At 37.6% G+C, this 26,158-nt stretch overlaps 1 protein-coding gene and 1 long non-coding RNA gene across 6 annotated transcripts in view; one reads left to right on the plus strand and one right to left on the minus strand.

The window, feature by feature from the left end:
• The window catches only part of LOC141377665 (uncharacterized), a 60,774-nt gene extending 58,248 nt beyond the window's left edge, over window positions 1-2,526 (minus strand). Inside the window, exon 1 of the long non-coding RNA XR_012390156.1 lies at window positions 2,012-2,526. This is a non-coding gene — a long non-coding RNA (uncharacterized lncRNA). The remainder of the gene's footprint in view (window positions 1-2,011) is intronic.
• Window positions 2,527-4,138: 1,612 nt separating this feature from the next.
• The window catches only part of diaph1 (diaphanous related formin 1), a 173,883-nt gene continuing 151,863 nt past the window's right edge, over window positions 4,139-26,158 (plus strand). For all 5 annotated transcript variants that reach the window (XM_073922443.1, XM_073922444.1, XM_073922446.1 and 2 more), the window contains exon 1: window positions 4,139-4,704. In XM_073922443.1, the coding sequence (XP_073778544.1) occupies window positions 4,603-4,704 (102 nt within the window). In that variant the 5' untranslated portion in view covers window positions 4,139-4,602. The remainder of the gene's footprint in view (window positions 4,705-26,158) is intronic.

The raw sequence follows: 26,158 nt of genomic DNA on the forward strand, positions 1-26,158 counted from the left end.
TTCTTTCAAAAACAAACATACTTACTACCCAGTCTAAAAACAACTACATTTTATTTAATTGTTCAATACAGTCAGCTACATACAGTCAGAGGTGTAAAGCAACACATTACAAATACTCAACCTAGCGTATTGAGTAGTTTATCTCAGGAATTGTAAATCACTAAGCAGTTTATTAATGTATACTTTTACTTTCCCTTGAGTACATGTTTAGTGCAGTATTGGTAACTTTACTCCACTACTTTCCTTCAACCCGCAGTCACTACTTTATTTTTTGGTGTCTATGGGGATTAGAAAAATGAGTCCTGCAATTCCTGTCCAATTAAATCGCACAGAGAAGGTAAAACACATCGAGATGAACCACCTCAAGACATGGGCGTTTCATAATTGCAGCAAACTGGAAGCATTAAAAGTGTCCAAGAAGATCTTTACAGGCATTGACCCAGAGACTGTTTACATGCATATCACTGATGAGAAGATGACGGATGTTTACTGTATGCTGGCTGAAATAGGCATGAGCCAGTATTAGATTCTGACGGTATGATAACCTTGGATAAAAAATGCTGCTCTAAAATATATTCTTTTTAAATGTCTGGGTAAAAAAAAAAAAAACTTTTTTTCCCTTTTAAACACAATATATTTTATTTTAAGAGACATTAAAAATATTTTGGAGCAGTAAACATGTAAGGCTAAATAATTCAGATAAATTATTGACTTCTGCTGTCTTCATTTATTTCAAAAACAGATTTTTTTTTACAATTTAAAATGGCATCTTTAGATTCCTTTTCTGCTGGAGATCCTGCTGCCTTAAAAAAACGTAAATAATAAAACATACCTGTCTCTGTTGTTACCGATGCTGTAACAATAAACCGCTTTGCCTAAAGACTTCGGAGATCTCAGACTTTGTCATTTTTTTTTTGAGAACTTTGACTTAGACAAATATTTTGCAGACCAGAAACTTTTTTCCACAACATATTCAGCATATATGAGAACACCCCCCGCAAATCTCTCATTTAAATATGCTATATGTCATTTAATATGCATTAGTTTAGTCAGTACTGAAGCAAAATCTGGAGCTAAATGAACAAAATAAGTCCAAAATGAGCACATCCAAATTTATATGTCAGAGAAAAATATTAAATGATTGTTTTAAAAATAGCAAAAATTTAAAGAAACAAAAAATATGTACAATTTAGTTGACATTGTCGTTTGTAATTTATCGTTTTGCAATATTTTGCATGAACCTAAATCTATTATCTTTTGCATTTCTAAAGATATTCTGTGACTAACATATTATTTAATCATTATATCTGTTTAACAAATCTGTTTTGTTTAAATGCACCATATTACTCATAATTACTGAGAAATGAATAAAAAAAATATTCATTTTCAAAATATACTGTATGCTGAGCACTGTATTTTGATATGATTTCCCATTTAACCCTGCTGAAAAATCCAGCTTAAACCAGCCTAGGCTGGTTTCCAGCCATTTCCAGCCTGGTCTTAGCTGGTCAGGCTGGAAAATGACCAGCTTAATCCAGCTAAAACCAGCTTGACCAGCCTGGTTTAAGCTGGACATAGCTGGTTTTGGCTGGGCTCCCAGCCTGGCTAGGCTGGTCAAGCTGGTTTTAGCTGATCATCTCCCAGCCTGACCAGCTAAGACCAGGCTGGAAATAGCTGGAAACCAGCCTGGAAATGGCCAAAACCCCTCTAAAACCAGCCTGGTTGACCAGCTAAAACCAGCCTAGGCTGGTTTAAGCTGTTTTTTTCAGTAGGGAAATGAGGATATATGAACATTCAATGTGTTTGTTTTACCTATTAAGTCGTTTAAACAGAGAAGTTGTGCTTTTACTGCTTCAAAAAGTGTGTGGGAAGTGTCGAAAACATCCCTTGTGTGCTTATTCTCAGCAGAGAAACTGATATTTCTAAAATAGCACATTGTTATGGCTCTAAGCTAATCTCTACGTACATAAAGCACAATATGAGCGTCTGCATGTGTGTGTACAGTGCCTACCTGACAGAGCAGCTTCTCATTACTTCGACAAACCATCATTACTGTCTGTCATATTCCTGCAGGTTGCTGGATTTCAACTCTGAAAGCTGGTGTGTGTGTGTAGCGGATGATAATAAGTGTGAATCTGCTTGTTTTGAGTCAGCACATTCACAAGGAAACGCGTGACAACCTCAATGATTCCCGCGCCGCTGACTGAGGAGAAATACTGTGCGTTTGCTATAGACAGAAAGTGAACACACACACTTTTCCATTTGGGTTTTTGTCTCTTTTCTGACACAGGTAACCGTCCGAGGCCTGTTAATTACACACACCGCTGGATAACACTGATGTAGTTCGCCGTTCGTCAAGTCTGCCATTAAAGTTAATGACATTGGAATGAAAAGCCGAGTGTAATGTAGCTTCACCACAGTATGGATTCGCTCTGATTTAACCATGGAACAAATAAATGAATAGACGAGTCTGTCTAAACTAAAACTCTTTTCACTGACTTTTAATGCAGAAACCAGCGATCTTCTGACCAGCAGGTGGCGCGCGTCTATTATTAATAGCGAAACCTGCTGTTTATTTTAGAACACATAATGGCACATACATATATTAATATAAAATAATAACAGTGTGTTAAACCAGTGTTAATAAAAAAAGTGTATATGCTAAGGAGTGGAAAATAGATGTTACTTAACAATGAAATTAAAAATGAGTTGATTTCTACATCTACATTCTACATGTTTGGTTGTAAACCTGATGTTATTTTCAAGTCTGAACTCTTAAACTAGGGTGGTAGTTTGACAGGGGATATTTTTGACAAAGGGGTTTTAATATTATATTTTACACTTATACATTTAGCAAACCTTAAAGGAACTTCCAAAACAGAAAAAAAAAAAAAAAAACATTTCATAAATTCATTCATTTCCTTTTCGGCTTAGTCCCTTTATTAATCTGGGGTCGCCACACATCCAGCATATGTTTTACGCAGCAGATGCCCTTCCTGCAACCCATCCCTGGGAAACATCCATACACACTCATTCACACACCTACACTAGGGCCAATTTAGCTTATACAATCCCCCTATACTGCATTTGTTTGAACTGTGGGGGAAACCAGAGGAAACCCACGCCAACATAGGGAGAACATTCAAACTCCACACAGGAATGGCCCAGCCGAGGCTTAAACCATTTTGCTGTGAGGTACACACGTATATATATATATATATATATATATATATATATATATATATATATATATATATATATATATATATATATATATATACACACTCACACACAAACACACACACACACACACACACACACACACACACACACATATATATATATATATATATATATATATATATATATATATATATATATATATATATATATGAGCAATATCACACTAGTAGCAGTGAGATATGGCTGTATATCGGCACTGGTGGGAGGCGTGCGTTGGTGCCTTAGTGCCCCTACCAGTGCCGATATACAGCCATATCTCACTGCTACTCATGTGATAATGCGTTTATACAACAGTTTGACGGCATAATTGTGTATATAAAAACAAAATCAAACATGGAGAGTCTCAAAAACCATTTTGTATGAGGAACTACTTTCTTCCGGATTCATATCATAAGCTGACAATTAAACAGTTGAGCGTGCAATCTTTAAACTTTAGATATGTAGTGTCTGCTTTTTGCTGGCTGTATGTGGGCGGAGTAATACACAAAGGGTAAAGAGGCTGTAGGAGTTCTGGTATTGCAGAATATCGCACGGCTATCAGCCAATCAGATTTGAGAACCAGACAGAACTGTATATATATATATATATATATATATATATATATATATATATATATATATATATATATATATATATATATATATATATATATATACATATATATATATATATATATATATATATATATATATATATATATATATATATATATATATATATATATATATATATATATATATATATATATATAAATTCATATTAATGCAGCCTGAGTTGTGAGTGCAGTATGATGTCAGCAGGCGTCAGTGTTTGTCCACCTGTGTGATGATGACACGCTCAGGTGTGTTTACGCGCTCGCGTTGACTCCTCCCACCAGACCTGCCCAAACACACACAGGAAGAGAGAGAGAGAGAAAGCGAAAAACTTCATTTGATCTGATCTCCTCATGGCTGCTCTAAAGCTAAAGCCTTTAACATGAAGCACAAGGACTTCCCATCTCTCATCGGACGCGTTAATGACAGCTCTGTGGATTGACATCGGAGATTCATAACTTTAGAGAGTTTTTAATATTGGTAATCGCGACAAACTTGCGCGCAAAACACGCGGTGTTTTTGGGTTTTTTTTTTGCGCGGAATTTTCGGATTTGCACGTTGAAGCGGCTGTTTAGAAGCTTGGGTGGATCTGTGATTTAGTTTCTTTGTGATTGGAGTTTAAACTTCCCTCCTTTTTCTTTGTGCCGGAGGAAGAGCGGTGCGCGAGGCGACAGCAGGCCGCAGGTTGAGACGCCCTGAGCGGGCAGAGTGTTTAAGGAGCCACCGCTGCACTTCTGTGGAATATAAGTGATTTTACATTACAACAATGGATCCAAACTCAGCATCAGCAAGTGCTCTCAAAAGCGGGAAAGAAAAGGACAAGAAAAGCAAGAAGAACTATGATGATGGAGACGGAAAGAAGAAGTTTGTAAGTGTTTTAATGTCCTCATTGTGTGTGTAGCCTACTGTCAGTCCCTTCAGGGAAGCATCAGGGTGTGTGTTTTTTTTGGGTCTGTCCGTCTGTTAAACACTGAGGTGTTTAATCTCGTTGTTTGCTTTAGTCTAACATGTTGCAAACAGGAAAGTTGAGAATTTTTTGCAGCTCGCTTATTTACGTGCTCCGACACCTCAGATGAGGAAGTCGAGAGTGAAGCGAGTTTTGAAGGATCACTGCGTTTCCTCAAAGGGTTAAGTATCACCACCACAAACATACCTAGAACTGATTGAGTTAAAGTTGGTTTTATGTTTGCACATTCGTTCAATGACATTTTCTGACACCCGACCTATATTTTGTAGCATGGTGCTTTGAATATTTGGTCTGAAATTGCTTTTAAGTTAACAACATTAGCACTGTTTAATTGACTGTAAACTACAGTCGTTGGCTGCTGATGTTGTTTTACCATTTATAATTTGCAAATAATACTTTTCTGAAATGATATTATAAAGGAGAAAGTTAAAATGTGCGAATATATAACTAACTTTTCCTCAATCTAGAACTGATGGTGGTGCTTCAGACATTTCGGATTGAAGTAAAGTTGCTTTTATATTCTCACATTCGGACTTTCTCTTTAATAATGGCATTTCAGAAAAGTATTTTATCAAATACTAAATTGTGAAGTCATATTAGCAGCTAGTGACTATCAAAGTACATTGTTTTTAGTTAATTAAATACCGCTAATGTTGTTTTTAAGTCTACTTACATGCGATTCAGACCTAATGTTTAAACTATTGTCACAACTTGTCACTTCAAAACGAATGAGTATGTCAATAAAAACAACTTTACCTCAACACATTTCGGTTTGTTAATTTTTTGTGCAGAGAAAGCTGTTACTTTTGACATAAGCAAGTTTTTTTTAGCTTTTTAAACTTTTTTTAGCAGAACATTTCATTCAAAGCGAGGAACTCATGATTGATCTCAAGCAGCGGCTGTAATAGCATAACAGCCTCCTTTTTCCTAAAACAGCTGTGCTGTGGTGTTCATAGTAATTGCTTTGACATTTCTTTCAGATATGATGCTTTGTAATGCAGGTTAAGTAGTATCTTATCACTCGTATGACACATGCAACATAGTTTCCGTTGAAATGGAACGTCCGTTTCTCAGTTTGAATTGCTACATTGTTGCATTCCAACTGCATCCACGTTCCATTTGGAGCTGTAACTTTGTTTGATCTGTTCTTTTAAAGTTCTACCATAGTTTCACTGTAGCTCAGAGTGCTGTCACTCGCAGATCTACATCGATCACAAACATAAACGAAGATTCTGTAACGGGAATTTTATTGCCTTCGGCTAAATAACTGCAGAGAGACTCCTCGAAGTCGTGAAACTGGTAAAGCGAGAATGAGGGAATTCTGTGACGTCATAAAGGAGTCCTGGAGCGCATGTGGATGGGGGTTGGAGGCTGCTTCCAGAGCGACTCAATCCACGCCCACTAATGTCTGTCTTCAGCGTGAATGTGTTAACCCTTTAATGTGCTGTTGGGGGTGTTTTCATCTACTCTGGGGTGATTTTGAGCCTTAACTTGGCCATAACTTTCTCTGTTTCAGCTAGCAGGATGATTTTTGGTGACTAATCTTAATTTGACTCCTATTTTTAGTAAATGCTTTGATTAAAAAAAAAAATAATCAGGAATATTCTCTGGGCAAATTTACTACCCTTTTTTATGCTCGGGATAAAAACATCCACTAAACTAAACTGCTTTTAAAATACATCTGATTTTTAAATTAGTTTTTTTTTTCATAAATCTGTTAATCAACCTCAGTCCTTCTCAAAACTACTAAATTGCCTAGAAAATGTCAGGATTTTAACTCTTTGATGGCCAAATTCATAAATGATGTCACTGATTTGGTGAAAAAAAAACACGTAAAATGTTGTATTGTAAATGTTAAAAGTAGCTGTGGACTGGATTTTTCTAACCTTTTATCAAAGTCTTGAACATGTAAAACAGCACTGCCTTTGATGCAATGTTTTTGATCAATTTTCTTTTTTATTCGCCCTAATTTACTGTTGGTGTCTGTTTTTGCCTCATTGAAGTTCATTATAACCACATTTATTTGATTGCAAAACCACAACACCATATAATCATGCATTATTGGTTGTTGGTGGTTTTCCCTGTTGGGAAGAGGTAAAATTTGTCACTTTTACTGTTGATCATCAGTTGGCAGCGTTAACCCTTTAGATAGGCCTGTGCAAAAAAAAAAAAAAAGCTTAATATTTGGATTTTATATGGAGTTTAACAGCAAATTAAAGTGTGTGTGTGTCTGCACTCTCAGAAATAAAGGTGCACGAGCTGTCACTGGGGTGGTACCTTTTTAAAAGGTGCACATTTGTACTCGAAAGGTCCATGTTGGTACCGCAAAAGTATATATTAGTACCTATTAATTTTAAGAGGACCACTTTTGCACTTTTTAGGGACTAATATGTGCCCTTGAGGTATTAATATGGAGTTTTAGGTACAAATTTGTAACTTGAAAAGGTACCATCACTGTGACAGCTCTTGTACTTTAATTTCTGAGAGTTTGTGAGTGTGTGTGAGTGACTTTTACACACCTTAATGTGTCTGAGAAAATCAAAATATGCATCTCAGCTCTCAGAACGACATGGAGTAAACAAAAACAAAGACTGAGTATTTGTGCACCATCAAATGTGGTTGTAATGGAAGTCAATCGGGCAAGCCACCAACAATAAATGAGGGAGGAAAAAGGAAAATCTAACAATGCATCAAAGACAATGGGTTACATGTCCACAACTGTGATCAAAAGATAAAACAAATCCAGTCCACAATTACTTTTCATATTGAAATTATTTCATTTTGTGTGTGTTTTTCACCAAATCAGTGATGTCATTTGTGAGCTTGACAATTAAAGGGTTAAAATCATGTAATTTGAAAAAAAAAACATTTAGTAGTTTTGATCTGGACTGAGGTTGATTAACAGATTTATGCAAAAAAATGGACAAATCTGATGCATTTTTACAGCAGTTTAACTCAGTGGATGTTTTCATCTCTAACATAACAAAAGGTTGGTAAATTTGAACAGTGTGAAGGGTTAATGCATATGCATATTGAACAATAAATAAAGACAGTCAACATTTAAAGTTATTCAAAAAGATCCTAATTTGGGGTGTTTTAATAGTTTTAGAACATCTTTAATGAAAAGTGACGATCACCTTCAAATGTTGACCGCTGTATAACTGTTGTGCATGTGTATATACAGAAAGCGAGGCTTTACCTGTATTTTTAACGATCATCTAGGTCATTTGCAGAGGTTTTACTGCATCAGAAGAACAGATAGGCCAAAGTACAGTGCCAATAAGGATGAGACGGTATGCAAAGGAATGTGTTTATATTACATATCTGATAATATGCTGCTGACATTAAAAATGTAGGTCACTGGAAGGTCAAGATGAGTGTATGTATTTGTGGGAGTCAGTTTGCAGTGCGATACGGTTATAAGCTACACATTCTGGTGGGATTTGTTTGTGTGGAATATAGTAGTAATACTGTACTAATCCAAACAAGCCGTCGATCTGAGGGAAAACTGATATTGCATCATTAGGCAGTGTTTCCATGGAGTCACCTGGTGTGTTGTAGTGAAATTCTAGACCGTGTGATGGGAGGAAACCGTAAACCATCACTGTGTGCGAGTGGACATGTGGGGTTTCTTTAGTGGAAGTATAACCTTTATAAAAATATACCACACTTGCTTTATTTGTGAATAGGGCTGCATGACATTGGAAAAATCTGACATTGCGGTGTTTATTTATTTATTTATTTTTTTCCAGATTTATATTTTGCAATTAGGGCTGGGCGATTTTTTTGATTAATTCGAATTTACGTTTTAAGACTATTTAATTTTGGTTTGAACACGAGTAGAGGGGAGTGACTGTAGCAGTGAAAATGAAAGTACCCGCCCCCATTACAACATTTTGTCACGGCGCTTCTGGTGTGCGACCTGCTTGACTGCCTGTTAAATCGTGAAGTCATGTAGGATTTTACTTGTTGCACGTCTGTGTGGATTGTCAAGACATTCCCTCATCAAGTCGATAAACTCGACCTCAACATGTATGAAGGACGTAAAAGCCTGCCATGTGAAAAACCGCGCCGATCTTTTGGTTTGAACACGAGTAGAAGTGAAGGACTGTAGCAGTGAAAATGAAAGTAGCCGCCACCATGACATCATTTAGCGGACCTAGTTGAAAACCAGACAGATCAGCCAGCATAATACAGACAGTGGAGTAAACCGCATCAAATGATCGGTATTTAAAAGGGGAAAAAGAAAAAATAGATTAAACTAAACATATAATTTTATATTAGACAAGCATCTGGTGCTTGTATTTGCTCCTGCTATACGTCCACAACTTCACACACTGGGTTAAATTAGGCTTTGCAGTGTCCATGTTCAGTCCTTTTCTTCCACTGTATCTTTTTAAGAAAAAGGCAGCAGCTTTACAACCTGACATTCAATCAGAAGACAAAGTCAAAGCCGAGCTGACAGCCAATCTTTCCTAGACTCAGCAAAACTTGCAAAAATCCCTCTGTATTCCTGCAACTGCAATATTTACACAAATATTTCTTATCCAAAGCTTCAGCAACGCTATTTAACTCGTGAATTTGTTTTACATTTATTTACACCTTGACTGATTTTTGTATGACATGGCCATTAAAAATACAATGTTCCTTAACCACAGTGGCGCAAAAAGGGGGTATGCAGTATATGCGGCGCATAGGGGGGCCACACATGGGGGGCGCCATTGTGCCAAAACTATTTTTGAAATTATCCATATTAAAAGTTTCAAATTATATATATATATATATATATATATATATATAGTTAAAAAAGTTTATTTAGCATTTTATACGCGCATAATATTGTATTTTATTAAATTAAAAAATCATTCCCCCCTCCCCTCCATTTTTCATACCATATACGTATTTTTATGAATTTATTATGCATCATATTGATTCATCAGGCCTTTTGTTAACTTCTTAGCTCAAAACTATTTTAATTTTAGCTACAAACAAAGTTATAACATTTCAATTAAATAGAACATTTCACACCGGTTGTTTCTGTTTCTTTTACACTAAACATTTGACAGTCTTTTTTATTTCACTTTTAGCAGTTTCAGTCAATTGTTCTTGCAAAGACAGACCTTACACTTCTCACAGTATGCATGTGAGAAGTAATTGCAATGTTCTTTTGCCCTTTAGGACTCCCATGTCTATCACTTAGTTTTGACAAATGTAGTACAAAGTGTCCAAAAGCAAGGCTAGTCAAGGTGCTATAATCATTTAGTGAGTGAAAATTAAATTGAGAAGAAATTTGGGGAGGTATGAGATGCATTTCTTTGCAACTTAACATGCTTAATGTAATTATACCTTTTACTACTTCAAAAAATACAGTTTCGCAGTTCTGAACACAACTGAAATAGTATGAAGCATATTGATATCTTTATGAAAAATATCTTTAATTTATTGATGGAAATATTTTCCACATTTTATCACTTGCCTGTTTTAAAATATAGTTGGATTGAAGGGGGGCACGCAAAAGTTGAAGCCGCATACCTATCAGTAAATGTGCAGTTGCGCCCCTGCTTAACCAGATGGTTTTTCAAGTTACTTTTAAAGAGAGTGTTACTTCAGTCATGTTGTTGTAATGTTTTGAGAAGACTAGTAACACACTAAAAAAACAAAATCGAAATCGAAATTGTGAATCGGTCAAACTTTATAAAAAACCTAGATTTTCTTTTTTTTTTTTTTTTGCTAAATCGCCCAGCCCTATCTGCAATATAAATACAATTTCAACAAATGCCTTTAATGCCTATACATGGAAATAATTCATTAAATTAACTTGATTGGGATTAGGGCTGCATGATATTGGAAAAATATGACATTGTGATAATTTGTTTTTCAATTCTTGATATAAGCAAGCAAGTAACTATGATATTTGCTTCAATAAGCTTATTATTATCTTCTAATTATAGTATTAGTGTATTTTAGGTGTTGGGTAGCATTAGGGATATCTAATAAGATCATGCGGAATATGTAGTTTAGAAGTGCTAATAAGCAATATTTCAATAACATGCATGCTAATAAGCAACTAGTTAATAGTGAGAATTGGCACCTAAAGTGTTACCAGATGTATTCATTTAGATTAATCGGTTTGATTTTGTAGGGGAGTGCATCATGCATCAAATGTAATAAATTAGAAGCATAAGATAAATGCAATAAAGCAAAGATGAAAGGTAAATTAACAGTGGATACTTTATGGTTTTGTATAAGTAAAGGTAGAAATTACACTACAAAGTCTTTATTGTATAAATAATTCAATACAATTGGTAATTTAGTTGTGCCTGAATACTTTAATCTCTGTGGTTAAAATCTGCATCAACACTCAAGCCGTAATCCTAACTCAGCATTGCAGTGTTCACTTTCATGGCTTTAAAACGCTCCAGTTTCCTTGTATCTGTGGTTACATTCATTAAACAGCGGTGACCTTCACAGCCAATCACAGTCATTTCTGTTGAGCACATGAACACAATAGCAAATCAGCTCTGCTTAAGAACGCTTAACAGCACTCAAATGTCATGGATGTTTTGAACATTTCAGTGTTGAATTCCAGTATCATGACAACACTGCTACATCAATGAAGCCTGCAGGTGTTCATCTGTGCATAATCAAGATTGTTGTAATGTACATTTTTGTTAAGTAGTGCAGCTTCAAGCCTGATTTATACTTCTGCGTCAGGTGACCGGCGTAACCCACGGCGCAGGCAACGCGCGTGGCTGTGCATTTATACTTCTGCGCGCTGTCTCTGTCGGTCTGCATTAACACTTCCGAAACGCTAGTTGGCAGTGAGGTGTTTATGTTCCTCTGTGTCGAGTTTCTTCGCTGCTGTTTTGCTTTTCCTGAACACTTCCGGGATGTACAAGTGGCTCAAACTCGCTCATTTTGAGGCAGGAACCGGCGGACGTGCAACAACTTTAACTATGAGGTAAACACAAAACAAAACTTTCCATCCGGAGCTCCTTCACGGGACTCCACACTTGTAAACAATCGCTCGCGCGGCGTCGCGCCATTCGCACGGCTCTCGGTCCCGCCCAGACTCGTCAGCGCTACCAAGCCGACCAATCACAGAGCTTACGCTACGCGTCGTTGCGACGTGTAGTTACATTTTTTTGAGAGGTGCACGTCAGTGACGGCGATGGCCACGGCGAAGGGCTATGCGTCAGCGCCATAGCATACGCCGGTGTTTGACGCAGAAGTATAAATCAGCCTTCAGAGGATGAGTAACTTGTGTGGAACAATAAATCAGGCCCTGTGATTGCAGATAAAATTACGGAATCTAAAAATCTAGAACTAAATTAATTGTATTACAAGTAAGCACATATTAGTATTTAGGGACCGAGCACTGAAACGTTGCGTAGGCCCTATTGGAATTGCTGTTTCTTCTTCTTCTTCCGCTTCTTTTCCGGAATGAATTGCGCTTTTGAGGGTCTAAACATGTCTGAAAACTCATGAAACTGTATGTTTGTTATAGATTTCTGGAGTGGGTGTGGCAAAACGACTCAACAGCGCCACCTTTGCACATTTGACGGACTGGTTCCCGAGCTACGATTCACGTAAACATACGAAAATTGGCACACACCCCAAACATGCCAAAACCTACAAAAAAAGTCTCTTGGAGCGAAATCTCAAACCAAACAGGAAGTCAGATATTTTTTACATCCGTTTTTACCATTTCCAGGCATTGTATTTTAACGAACTCCTCCTAGGGATTTAATCGGATCCTTGGGCTTAGCGATGTTAAATTACGAAGATCTAGAGTTTTCATCAAAGGGCGTGTCTGTTGCGGCCTCTCAAATTTTGACGATTCGCCACGAAACAGGAAGTTGTTATAACTCAGGCATGCGTTATCCGATCTGCCTCAAAATTCACACGTTTGATATCAGTTTGATACCATGCCAATATCCAAACTCCTCCCACAAATTTTATCGTATCCGCACCAAATTTGGGTGGTGTTATCTGAAAGCTCTAGCGATTGATATATTGTGAAGATCTAAAGTTTTCGCCGAAGTGCGTGTCCGTGCCGCTATTTTAAACCTGAGTGCCTCGCCATGAAACAGGAAGTACTTATAACTCAACCACACAATGTCCGATCTGCCAGAAAATTCACATGTTTGATACGATTCCTCTCCTGAAGACATCTACATGCCAATATTGAGTCAGTCATAGCGCCACCTATTGACAGAAGGAAGTTTGGCTTATAACTCAGCCACACAATGTCTGACTTGCCTGAAAATTTGCATGTTCCATAAGATTCTTCTCCTGAAGGCATCAACCTGCCAACATTGAGGCACAATCACAGCGCCTCCTGCTGACAGAAGGAAGTGAGGCATCAATCTGTGATTTTTCTCAGATTTTTAAAAAATATATCAGCTTAAATTATTATTGTTCGCTGTTCCCTATCATCCTGAGGCCACCGGGCGGTGGTGAGCCCGGGTCCCTTTCATTGCTGCTTGCAGCTTTAATTTTTATATAAATCTGCTTTCCAAACATGTTTGGCTATTAAAATGGAATGCAAAAAATAAAATAAAATAAAATGAAGCAAACATAAGAATATAAAAAAAAAAAAACCTAGTAAAACATGTAAAACTGATTTCATCATAGGGCTTAAAATAAAAGCTATTGTGAATCTCTTCTCTGATTGCTCAGCTCTCTTTATGTTTGCTCCTGATCGATTCCACTCCTGAAGGTCTGAAAGTCCAAAATTTCCATTTCGATCTCAGTGAAGTCACGGTCAGCTTCAGACGGGTTCATCCCGAAGTGTGTTCAGCAGAGTGAAACGCTTTTGTGCTTCGGGGACTGAAGTGAAGCGTCCTTGTTCACATCTGCCCTCAATAGTCTCAAACTCTCCTTTCGGCAAGGATTCAAACACACACACACACATACATAAATACACGCATGCCGCTGGTGGTTGTCTGTAATAAGCAGAAGGTCGTGTTTTACTACGGAAGTCATTTTTGTGTCAGGGAGATTAGCTCAGTGTCTGAATGTCCACATGTCCGCTTCACATCTGCCCCCTGCCGAGAGCGTCTCCTATTTGGTGATGTCATTTCCTCTTTAACCTGCTTGTTATGTATACAGGTTTTTCCTAGAGATCATAAGGACACCATGTACACGCATGATGTAGGTTTGGGCTTGTTTATAGAGAAAACAGTGTGTTGCGTCATGTTTGTGTGTCCTCTGTGTCCTTTTGACTTGTGCATGGGCTATTATAGGCTTCTGACAGTGGGATAACCTTAGATACAAATATTACAATATCACGATTACTGCTCTAAATTATCTTCTTTTTAAATGTCAGCTTTATACACCCAATATATCTTATTTTAGGCGACTTTTGAAATCTTTTGGAGCAGTAAGCATGTCAGGCTAAATAATTAAAGGGTCACGAAACACCAAAACACATTTTTTGAGCTGTTGACAGTGGTATATGTGTCCCACACTGCTAAAAACACTATTAGGACACCTATATTTCACTAAAAAGTGTAAATTGGTTGTTTTTGCGTTATTTCAAGCAAATTCGTACTTCCGGTTTGAAACGAATTTTTGAAGCTGCGTCACGGTCATGACATAATAGCGTGTATTCCAGCGTGCAGACTGGACGTGGATTCAGGCATAAGAATTTGGACCATTTGTAAATTAAATAGTGATTCTTTTTTTTTTATAGAATTATTTATTCAATGAAGATTACGGAGTATTTTACATCTTCAATTACTGTATACCTGAATACTGTTAGGTAAAACCATAGACTGTAAAATATATGGAGGTAGTATCCGTGACGTCACCCATAGGTTTCTGAAGAGCGCAAAAGAAGCCACAAGTAGGCGCGGTCAACCGTCGCCATTTTGGTCACGCGTCATCACACCCACGGCGGGATACCAAACAAGGGCAAAGAGGCGGAGAGTGAGCGGAGCTACAGACACCTGCTGACAGTTTGCTTGGACCTGGTTCAGACACACTTTACTTTGGGAGAAACGCTTAATACTTCATCACCTGTGACTCGTTTGTGTTCTGACCACTTGTGCTTGGTTGTTTACTATATCAATAAAGTGTTTAGACTTTTAAAACACTGCTGTAACACATTGAGCCACTAAACATTGTTCTCATGACGTTTTTCAACAGGAGGAAAAGGCAAATTACTTCCAAACACTTCAGATATAGTCTGTGTTAGTTACTGTAAGACTATTGATGAACTCCAGCATAGCACTGTATGACAACGCTTCAGATGACTGATCTAGAGCCTACAGCTAATCAATCTGACAGATTCTGAAGTGCATTACAGCTCTAAATATAAATATAAACCATAAATGATCTTAAATAAAACAAATACATGTATAGAGATGGTATATAAGTATATAACTTTACTCACATGGGAAACGGAGGCCACGTGAATGGTTTGTGAGCACAATTAAGTGCCCTCAGCATGCCATGCCATCTAATAATTGTAGGAAACAAGTCCAAAAGGCAGTCGACTGCGTAAAGCCACATAAAACAACACAGAAACACGATGAATATGCCGAGTTCAGTGGCTAACCTGCTGGATTCAGCTGAGGTGACGTGGCGGCGACCAACGAGACCTAGCTGTCAATCAAGTGACCACGCCCTTAATTATGCAAACTTAATATAAAGGAAACGGATGAGTTATAAAAAAAATTCACCCCCTCACAGTTGTCATGAAGGGTAATATTAGCTGTATTAACCAAAATCTTTTTTTTGTACCAGGCTGTAAACACCTTTTTTTCTGCTGTAAAGTTGGCCATTCTAACAGTGGGCTCAATTGAAATTTGCTCTGTTTTGGAGCAGGAGCGGCTAAGACTAGCGGAATTTCGGATGAATTGCAGTTTTAGTTACTTCCGTATTGGCTTCCTGAGGGAGAGCGGGAGGTTGACGCTTGGGTAAAACCGTAAAACACTGTTTATTTCATTTTAATCTTGCTCTCTATTGTATTTATCTATGCTTTTAGATTTCTTTTTTCCAATATCATGCATCTCTTGGGCAAATACTATTATGCGATGATGCTTTTTTGTTTTATTGTGCAGCCGTACTTTTCTATAAGCAATATCAGTTGACTAGGCTGCAGGTTTGTGTAAAAAAACAGCTCAGTAATGCTTCGAGAGTCTCTCTGTGGGGCTTGGTGTCGCTCAGGTCACTGTGTTGAGCTGAGTTTGCCCTCTCAGGACAGATTCAGATTCGCTTCTGCAGCAAATACAGCTGCTATATGCTCTGGAGAGTTGGAAAGGTCAGGTGGAAAACTGCAACACGCCCTGCTGCACACGGCTATGCTATCAGACACCGCAGGACTCAAACCTTGAGCTCATGTGCTGAGAACAAACCAATGCATCACCAGCGAGCCTTCAGGAGAATATTTACTGGCGATGAAACCGTGTTGTGCATTTTAAATATGCGTATACAGTGCTCAACATAATTGACTACACCTAATTTTGAAAAATAATATTTTGATCAATTTCTCAGTGAATATGGGTAATATATACTGGTGCTTTTGAACAAAACAGATTGATTAAATTGATATATTTATAAAAATAATGTTTTAGTCACAGAACATCTTGAGAAATAAAAAGTTAATACATTTAAATTCATGCAATATGTTGGAGGAAAAATGACAAACTACAAAATTTTAACCACATTTTATAAATGTTTTGTTTTTCGGTAATTTTTCGGGGAATTTAGTTTTTTTTTATTGTTTTGTTTAATATTTTTCCCTAACACAATTTTGGGCTGCTCATTTCGTAAGTTATTTTGTTAGATAAGCTACAGATTTGGCATCAGTACTTGACTAATCTAACGTATATTATAAAGATAACACCTTATAACAATATGCAATGCAATACTTTCAAAAACGCATTTGTGCATAGCACCTAGAGCTGCCGAATTAATCGTAAAAAGATTGCAATCTCGATTTAACCCCCTAGACCAGGGGTCTCAAACTCGCAGCCCGCGGGCCATTTGCGGCCCTCAGTGCAATATTTTGTGGCCCGCGCTGACCGCTGTACACTGACAAAATCAGCGGAGCGGGGAGCGAGAGCATTTCCCGCCCGCCGTGTAAACAAAGGGGCGGGGATGCCGGTGACGTCACCCCGCCCCTTCGTTAGACGCTGTGACGGGCGGGAAGTGTTAGGAGGGAACTCGCGCCGGCCAGAACCAAGGTAAGCTGTTCCCGCCCCTGCCTGCCACTTAGCTACCTATCTGCAGCCTGCCACCTACTTAGCTACAGCCTGCATCTTATATATATATTATAGGTAGATACAGACTGGTACAGACTGATGTGACTGTGGGGTGGGGGTGTTTTGTTTATACATATATACGCCCTTTTTTTAGGTGAGGGAATGGAAGTTTTGAGTGAGTCTAGACAGGTCTAGACTTAATGATGATCATCTTCAAGCCATACTGAGGGTCTCAACTGCTCCCGCTCTAAAGCCAAATGTGGTTCACATTTGTGAGAAGAAGCGCTGTCAAGTCTCTGGCAGCAAGAAGTAGGCAAAAGATGCCATGTTCAGAAGAACTGTTCATAATCTTCACTCAAGAAGAAATAATTAAAACTGTTAATAATGACGTTTGAGGACTGAAATCCCTTATGCCGCCCAGCCTCACCCAGACTTTGCCTCCTGCGGCCCCCAGGTAAATTGAGTTTGAGACCCCTGCCCTAGACGATCTTATCCAGCATTTCTACGATTCTGTCAATCATATTTTCAAGTTCAGGAGAGAAACAATGGTGGCCGCACAAGTCTCCACATTGTTTTACATATGTTGTTCAACATCGTGGACACCTCCAAATGGCGTTGAAAGAGTCACATGCTGTATTTATAAGATATAACTCACCTTAAAAATGTCATTTCTGTCTTCATGTAATGTAATGAGCTGACTGTCAACTGTTACCAACAGATAGTCTACTTTAGTGAACAGAACCTGCATATGCTGTGAATAACAGGTAATAAAGTTGTAAACAACATTCAGTTTGTGGCACAGAGTGATCGTTTGGGAGCCGCACGGGAAGTGAACCGCTGATAGCAGTGAAAATGAAACCGATGTAGCTGACTGATCACAGCCCAAAAATTCTACAAATTGCCTGGCGAAATGCAAAAATACCCACCCAGTCGTCTGTTTTCACGAAAATCACGTCAGTGACAGATTTTAAGCAGAAAATGACAGATTGTACGCATATGTCTCAAACACAATAATTCAACATCAGAATCATCATCAGCATTAATGACCAGGACAAATCTAAAGTCTGTTCAAGTCCACCATTCCAAGTCTATACAACATTTAGCATTTTAACCAACAGTACAGCTACACAAAGCCTACTGCTGTTTTACCACAAGTTTGCGAATAATAATAGCCCACTCATATTAACCTTGATTTTACATCTACAGAATCGTGAGAAAATCCTGATCTTTATTTTAGGCAAAAAAAAAAAATTGCGATTCTCATTTTAGCCTGAATCGTGCAGCTCTAATAGCACCTCATAACTTAGAGTAACTACACTTCTCAGTAGAAGAATCAGCGTTTGTGACTGAGCCATTCAAATCAGATCACATTCTCAGATGTTGTGAGATGTAATTCAGATTCTGTCTGGGAAACGCCTCTCCTCGTAAAGCAACAATGCATTTCACAGAAGCGTGTTATAGAAGAACAGCAGCCTCGTGTTCATTATGGCCTCTTTATGATGAGAGAGAACTTTTGAGAGTAATTATTAGAGGATTTTGCTGAGGTAAGGCGTTCGGTTTGTTGACAGGAAGTGCAGCTGAAGTGACGCAATGTAGGGAGAAAAAGGGAGATTCATTGGAAATGGAAAACAAAATGAACTGAAAGTAAATGTTGAAGAAAAGGTGAAATATATGTGGAGAGGAGATGATGTTAGCCTGAGTGTGTTTTGTTGGTGGTGTTTGCTAAAGCTTAATGAACCTTTTGCTGACTGATGAATGTTTGCACCTGACACCAGGTTTTGATCTTTGGTTTTATTTTGGTTTGGTTTGGTTTCTTTGGTTTTCATTCTATAATCAGAGTTTCCACTGGGTCTAAATTTTAAAAATCTAAATTTTAGGCCTTAAAAAGTCCTAAATTCGCTCTTCTAAGTCCTAAATATTTTTGCAAGGGTCTTATTTTTCTCATGTCCATGTACCACTACATCCAATGCTCATTTAAATAATTTGTTTGTTGTTGTTGCTTGGTTTTCATGGTGTTGTAGTTATTTATTTCACTAGTCCAATTGTAATTTGTATTATTACAACCAGGGCTTAACATTAACTTTTTTGACCACCAGCCAAGTAGGATTGTAACGGTATGAATTTTTTACGGTATGATAATAGTCTAAAACAATACCATGGTTTGACGGTTTCACGGTATACGGTATTAAATAGTAATTCTCATAGCAAAGACCCTGAAAAGAATAAGAACACGTTTTCTGACTGAACAAAGGTTTTATTTCAACAAACTTTTGAAAGAACCATTTTAATAGAACTATAGAAGTCTTTTATAAAAATAAACTGAAAAATCTCCCATTTTAATAAATTAAATTAGAAGGAATAAACAAGCCGGGTCTTTTAAGATTAGACAAAAATAAACTTAAACTGTCCTTCCTTATAAGCAGGATAAATGGGAGACCAAAAGTGCAATACCAAGTTTATGGCTGTAAACATGTATTTAAAGCGTTGTTTTTTTTCAGTCTAGGTTGTGATGAAGAAATGTAAGCATGTTGAGATTTTCAGGACCTTATCTTGACCGCTGAGGTGAGAGAATGTGTCCACTTGTACAATGAACAAATAAAAAAATAATAAATAATGTGTCAAAGTCCAAATAAACATGGTGCAAATCCTCAGTAAAAAAATAGATATAAATATTTACTATACTATAAATAGTTACATAACGAAACTAGATTCAATATGGAACATCCTTAGGTTTCATGTGCCAGCATGGATATGGTTGTCTGTGGATATGGATTTGGATGTGGTTGTCTGCAATGCAGACAAACAGCTGCACCTTCATTTGCGTCTTTTGAAAACAGCAAGAGCAGCAGTTCGTCTTTGCTGTGTCACTGTTTTGTCATGTTTCTGTGCTGCTGTGCATGCAAAAGTACTTAGTATGAGAATTATTTCATGCAAAACTTTTTTTTTTTTTGCGTTTTATTTAGCCGCGCATAAATGTATGCCTTTCTCTCATTCTGTGTTGTTCAAAAAGCTCAGTGTTGGTCCACAAACAAAAGTGAAACCTATGCTTATTGGTTGTGATATAGCGAGTTTGAACCAATCTGGGCATGGAGGAGGGACAATGCATCAATGTATCGTGTCTGGTTTGTCCGGAGACACAGTGACGAGCGTTTCTTTGTCAAATCAGCGTTGTCAAATTTTGATGACGTAACCGCACTGATTCCGGAGCCTCCGGAGCCGCGAATGTTATGAGATACAGCACTGGAAAGCTGAGATTCTCTTCTTTATGGCAATCTTTGAATTGTAGGAATCGGATCAGCGGATCAAAAGTTATTAAACTTTTAAGAGCAATACTTATGTTTAGCCGCGGGCGGCTGTCTCGGTCTTTAAGGGTTAAAACCGTTGATATGCAATTGTTCATGGTATGATAATCGTGCACGTTCAAATCGTGGTAAACGTCATACCGGTATATTGTTACCCTACAGCCAATGTGGCTAGTAGTTTTCCAACATTACTAGCCACTCACCATTTTCACTAGCCACAATTTTATTGTTGGGAAAGTATATTTTATACACATAAATATGACTTTGACATGCTAAAATTACTTGATTTAGAGTTTGCGTTATCTCTACATGCCTCCTCATACACCCCCCCTCCCTTTTTTCAGATCGTCAGAACGTCTGCGATACGTATCACAATAGCGATATATTGTACAGCCCTATTGTTTTGATCTCTGAGAGCAGCGCTGGATTCTGTACGTCTCTAATTTAAGTGCAGTGTTTTTTTTGTTGGTGGTTTGTCATGAAGTTAAGACTCGGAGTGTCTGCTGACTCACAATCGCGTGTGTCTGATGCCGTTTCTTGGCATGTTTTCTTAGAAATGCATCTTGGGTGCTACTTTCAGGAAGTAATGGTTCAAACGACAGGAAGTCAGAGTTTACCCTCTCTCACTCATGCATTAGTGTCTGCTTATGTCACAAAGGAGAGCAGGATTTGCAGACTAAAACACATGCAGATCTATAAATACCTGAAGCAACATCACTGCTTCAGTTACAGGCTCTCTGATTGGGTTATAAGAAAGTAAGAAGCCAATCAGGGGCAGGCTAATTTGCATATGAACTGGTGCAGTACGCTGTTGTGGGTAATGATGAATGACTAGTGACAGTGGCAATGGCATAAACGAAAGGAATGTTAGATTAATTATTATGATGGTTTTAGTTAAATCTTCATTGTGTTTTTTTTAACCGAAACACCCGTAACTACAGGTTTATAGGAATGTGTGTATAGTAGGCCTGTCACAATAATTAACATAAAGACTTAAGGCACAACACATGATTTGTCGTCAAGCGTTTTTGGTGATGCAATATATATCGCCCATACAAAAAATCCAATTGTGCAACATCTCTATCTCTATTGGAGGTGTCATTGTCAGTATGGTTAATAAAACACTATAGTATTTACGAAAATAAAAATAACTATTATATTTACTTGTGGGTGTCTGACAGCTGGAAATAGATCTGGTAGCAGATATCGCAGCCTCAGTTACGCTTTACCTTTCACTGTTTTGTTTACATCTATTATTGTTTATTTAGAATATGTGTTTTCACATTCTGATTCTAATACCTCATTAATAAACTGTTAAAATGACCATAATTATATGAAATGTTCTTAGGAATAAATGATGTGTACTTTGAAAGATTGTGATGATATTATATTATCATTCTGGCATTATAAAATGGGTGCTTAAAATGACAATAATATGGTTTATTGCAATATATTTTGGTGCAATATATCGTTAAACATAAAATAGGTATCGTGACAGGCCTAGTGTATAGAGTAGGACAATAAATTGAGGCATATTGTGAGTTTGTGTATGCTTTTGACCATGCTAGAAGTAAAATGTGATATCCTGATTACGATATATCACAATATAGTACCATTTCTGAAAATTCAATGAATTAATAGTTGACCCAGATGTACAGAATAGGAATGCAGTTAATTTTGTCAACGACAACCGCAGCTTGTGTAACCTTCAGCATGGTAGTCTGTTGCTCTACCAAGGAGGCTAAAGACCATGGTCTCTAGCGACTCTTGCTATAGCAGCTTTAGAGGTCAGAGGAGTGAGGTTTACCTGCACAGCACACACTAGTTGGCCTCCGTTACACTCACTCCCTAAACCTCACTCCCATCCGGGTTACGGCACCAATGCAACCCCGCCTGTCCTATGCCACCCAACCCGCTACGAACTGGGCGCATGGGAGTCGGTTGCTCTACCAAGGAGGCTAAAGACCATGGCCACTAGCATCTGTCGCATATATGTCTATATATGTATATGTTTGTGTGTGTTTGTGTTTGTGTGTGTGTGTGTGTGTGTGTGTGTGTGTGTGTGTGTGTGTGTATATATATATATATATATATATATATATATATATATATATATATATATATGGTAATCTTTAGTTCATCTTTTTGAGGCTGCTTTGTGTTTAGGATTGTCTGATAATATCCATATAAACACGAAGTAAAAGTCTGTGCTGTGTCCTCGCTGATGAAATGTCTGTGCGTGTGTGTGTGTGTTTGTCTGGTCAGTGGAATGCACTCGGTTCAGGCTAAATGGATTAAATCAGGCTGCTTGTGTGTGTATGTGTGTGTGAGAGAGAGCGCGAGAGAGAGAGAGAGAGTTGTACTTAAATAGTCTGTGAGTCAGTGGATTAGATGAGGTTCAGACGCAGGTGCACAGATTTGTGTGTGTGTGTTTGTGTGAGAATATTTTGTCTGTGTGTGTGTGTGTGAATTGTGGTTCAGCAATTAGTCAATCATGCAAGTTTGTAATGAAATGAATGTTGTTCATAATGAGTGCTGTGAAGTGCTGTCATACCTCGCTCTCCTTTGACAGTAATCTTCTATGATCGTTTATTTTACTGCTGCATATTTTACACCATAACTAGCAGAAAATGTTACGGCCTCCCTTTAAATTAAGATCTGTATACTGCAATAATGATATCCAGTGATCCAGCACTGTTATTGCTTTATTGATAAATTAGCGATGTATTTTGCAGCTCTTCCATGCTGAATGAAATGTTTATTGGCTCGTCTCTTTGGCCGATGTTAAATTCACTTTGACCTGCAACCTCTCATTAACAAACAGATTAATCGGTCTAATCTCTCAGATACACTCACGCACACACTCACCGACAGGTGTATTAGGTGGAGTGTGTGAACGTCTGCGGTTAATTCCTGTGCTTGTTTGGCTGTTTGGACTGTCTGAAGAGTTTAATTTGTGTTTGACTCTCTGAATGGGAATCAAACTCTGATTAATGGAGGCTAGTGTGACCTTTGTGAACGCACACACACACACACACACACACACACACACATACATGCACAAACAGACTCTTTGAATGACTTTCTGTGTGAGTTCTAACCCCACAGATTCCATCTTGATGACAAACACTCACAAGCTTGCAAACACAGACTGAATATTAAGTGTGTGTGTGTGTGTGTGTGTGTGTGTGTTTTAGTCCTGGAAAGGCTCATTTGAAGAAGCTAAAACTATAATTTTTAACTAGTTCTTATCGACTCTACAAGTTAATAGGCTACTAATAAAAAGTAGATCTTTAAGATGCGTAAAAAATGACAAGAAATGCTCAACACAACATATCAACATGTTTAGCAACTTTTCATTGGTCACTTATATATTTTTTAATGGAATATGCACTTATATAATTAGCATTACCGTCCTTTGCTTTTGTATTTTATTTATTTTTTTGTTCTGTAATTTTCTTTGCAAATGATTCGATTCATTTAGTGTTTTTCCGACTGTCGCATGAGTTGGAGTCAACAAATATTCATTATCATTTTTAACAAAGCTTTCATAGGCATGTCACAATAAGGGGTTTTTACTGTGTGATACATTGTCACAGATATTGTTGCGATAAGTTGCATTTTGAAATAATTTTATGCTACTGATTATACACTCACCGGCCACTTTATTAGGTACACCTGTGCAACTGCATGTTATTGCAACTTTTTAACCAGCCAATCACATGACAGCAGCTCAATGCGTTTAGACAGGTAGACATGGTCAAGACGATCTGCTGCAGTTCAAATAGAATGGGGAAGAAAGGGGATTTAAGAGACTTTGAACGTGGCATGGTTGTTGGTGCCAGACGGCTGCTCTGAGTATTTCAGAAACTGCGGATCTATTGGGTTTACTCGCGCACAACCATCTTTAGGCTTTACAGAGAATAGTATGAAAAAGAGGAAATATCCAGTGAGCGGCAGTTTTGTGGGTGCAAATGCCTTGTTGATGCCAGAGGTCAAAGGAGAATGGCCAGACTGGTTCCAGCTGATAGAAAGGCAACAGTAACTCAAATAAGCACTCGTTACAACCGAGGTCTGCAGAAGAGCATCTCTGAACACACAACACGTCCAACCTTGAGGCGGATGGGCTACAGCAGCAGAAGAGCACACCGGGTGCCGCTCCTGTCAGCTAAGAACAGGAAACTGAGGCTACAATTCACACAGACTCACCAAAACTGGACAATAGAAGATTGGAGAAGCGTTGCCTGCTCTGATGAGTCTCCATTTCTGCTGACACAGATGATCGGGTCAGAATTTGGCCTCAACAACATGAAAGCATGGATCATCCTGCCTTGTATCAGTGGTTCAGGCTGCTGGTGGTGGTGTAATGGTGTGGGGAATATTTTCTTGGCACACTTTGGGTCCATTAGCACCAAATGAGCATCAACGCCACAGCCTGCCTGAGTATTGCTGCTGACCATGTCCATCCATTAATGAGCACAGTGTCTCCATCTTCTGATGGCTACTTCTTAAGGCAAAAGTTTGTCCAACCCGGTACTAGGAAGGTGTACCTAATAAAGTGGCCGGTGAGTGGAGCTATTAATGTGTTTGAAATGAAGTTGTAGAACATCATTACTGCACCATAGGGCTTTCCTGCAGTGTGTTTTATGATAAATACAGTACTCAAATACTGTCACCCTACTAGCAAACAGACAAATGTGGCGTGAAGAACAGCACTTCTCACAAGTGTGAACAAAAACCGTGTGTGTGTGTGTGTGTGTGTGTGTGTGTGTGTGTGTGTGTGTGTGTGTGTGTGTGTGTGTGTCAGTCATTGTGAAATGCCTGATGGTCTGAAGGCATAATATTTCTGTCGTCTACTGTCACTGAGATGAGTTTAACACAAACACACACATCGGATCATGTGTCTCAGAGTGTGTTTGCTGAAGCTCCAGGAAACTTACAGAGTCAACACTGTGAGGGAAATGTTTTCAGTCTAGATCAGCAGAGAATGTGAAGGCTGTTTTCTCCTAAATCTGTATATATTTTACATGCATTCAGGATCTTGTAACTGTGGGTCGGGATTGTTTACTGTAAAATACCCTTGTTTTCATGGCTGTTTCACACAAACACACTCATGTGACTCACTGTGTGTTTGTTTTGGAGAGATGCTGGGCATTATGTGGTCACTATTGAATTATGTGCTTCTGACATCACTTCCTTTTCCTGTCACTTTTAGCCAAGGGAAACTTACACTAATTTTATTCCTTATCTTATCAAACTCATTTTCTCTTGCTATTTTAGTCCTTTCTAATGTTCTCAGCTTGTTTGCGGCAGGGTTATTATTACTGTTCATCTAAAGCTGAAGCTATAAACTGATTTGAGCAAATAAAAAGGATAGGAAAGTATTAATGTATAAAACCCCTTTAAACTGGTTACATTTCAGTAAGTTTCCAGAGCTAAATGTTTTGTTAATGTCATTTATTTGAACTTATTATACTTAAGTACACAAAAAATAGATTTTTTGTTTTTTTTTACAAAACATAATGATTAAAAAATAAAATTAAAAAATAAAAATTAAAAAATTAACTGAAATAAAATACTTAATAATAAAATAAAACAATCAAAATAGTAATGGTCAAATAAAATAATTAAAAAATATAAATATAATAATATATTTAATAATATTATTAATATATTTAATAATATAATAAATATAATTATTAACAATTTATTCAATAATAATTTTTGTATTATTATAAATAAATGAAATAACAAAAAAATTAAGTAAAAAAACTAGTTTTTTTTTTTAAAGAAAATGACAATTGCTCAAAATATACCAAATGTATTAATTTATGTAAAAAT

Source organism: Danio rerio, chromosome 14 (assembly GCF_049306965.1).
Source record: "Danio rerio strain Tuebingen ecotype United States chromosome 14, GRCz12tu, whole genome shotgun sequence".
Classification (NCBI taxonomy): domain Eukaryota; kingdom Metazoa; phylum Chordata; class Actinopteri; order Cypriniformes; family Danionidae; genus Danio; species Danio rerio.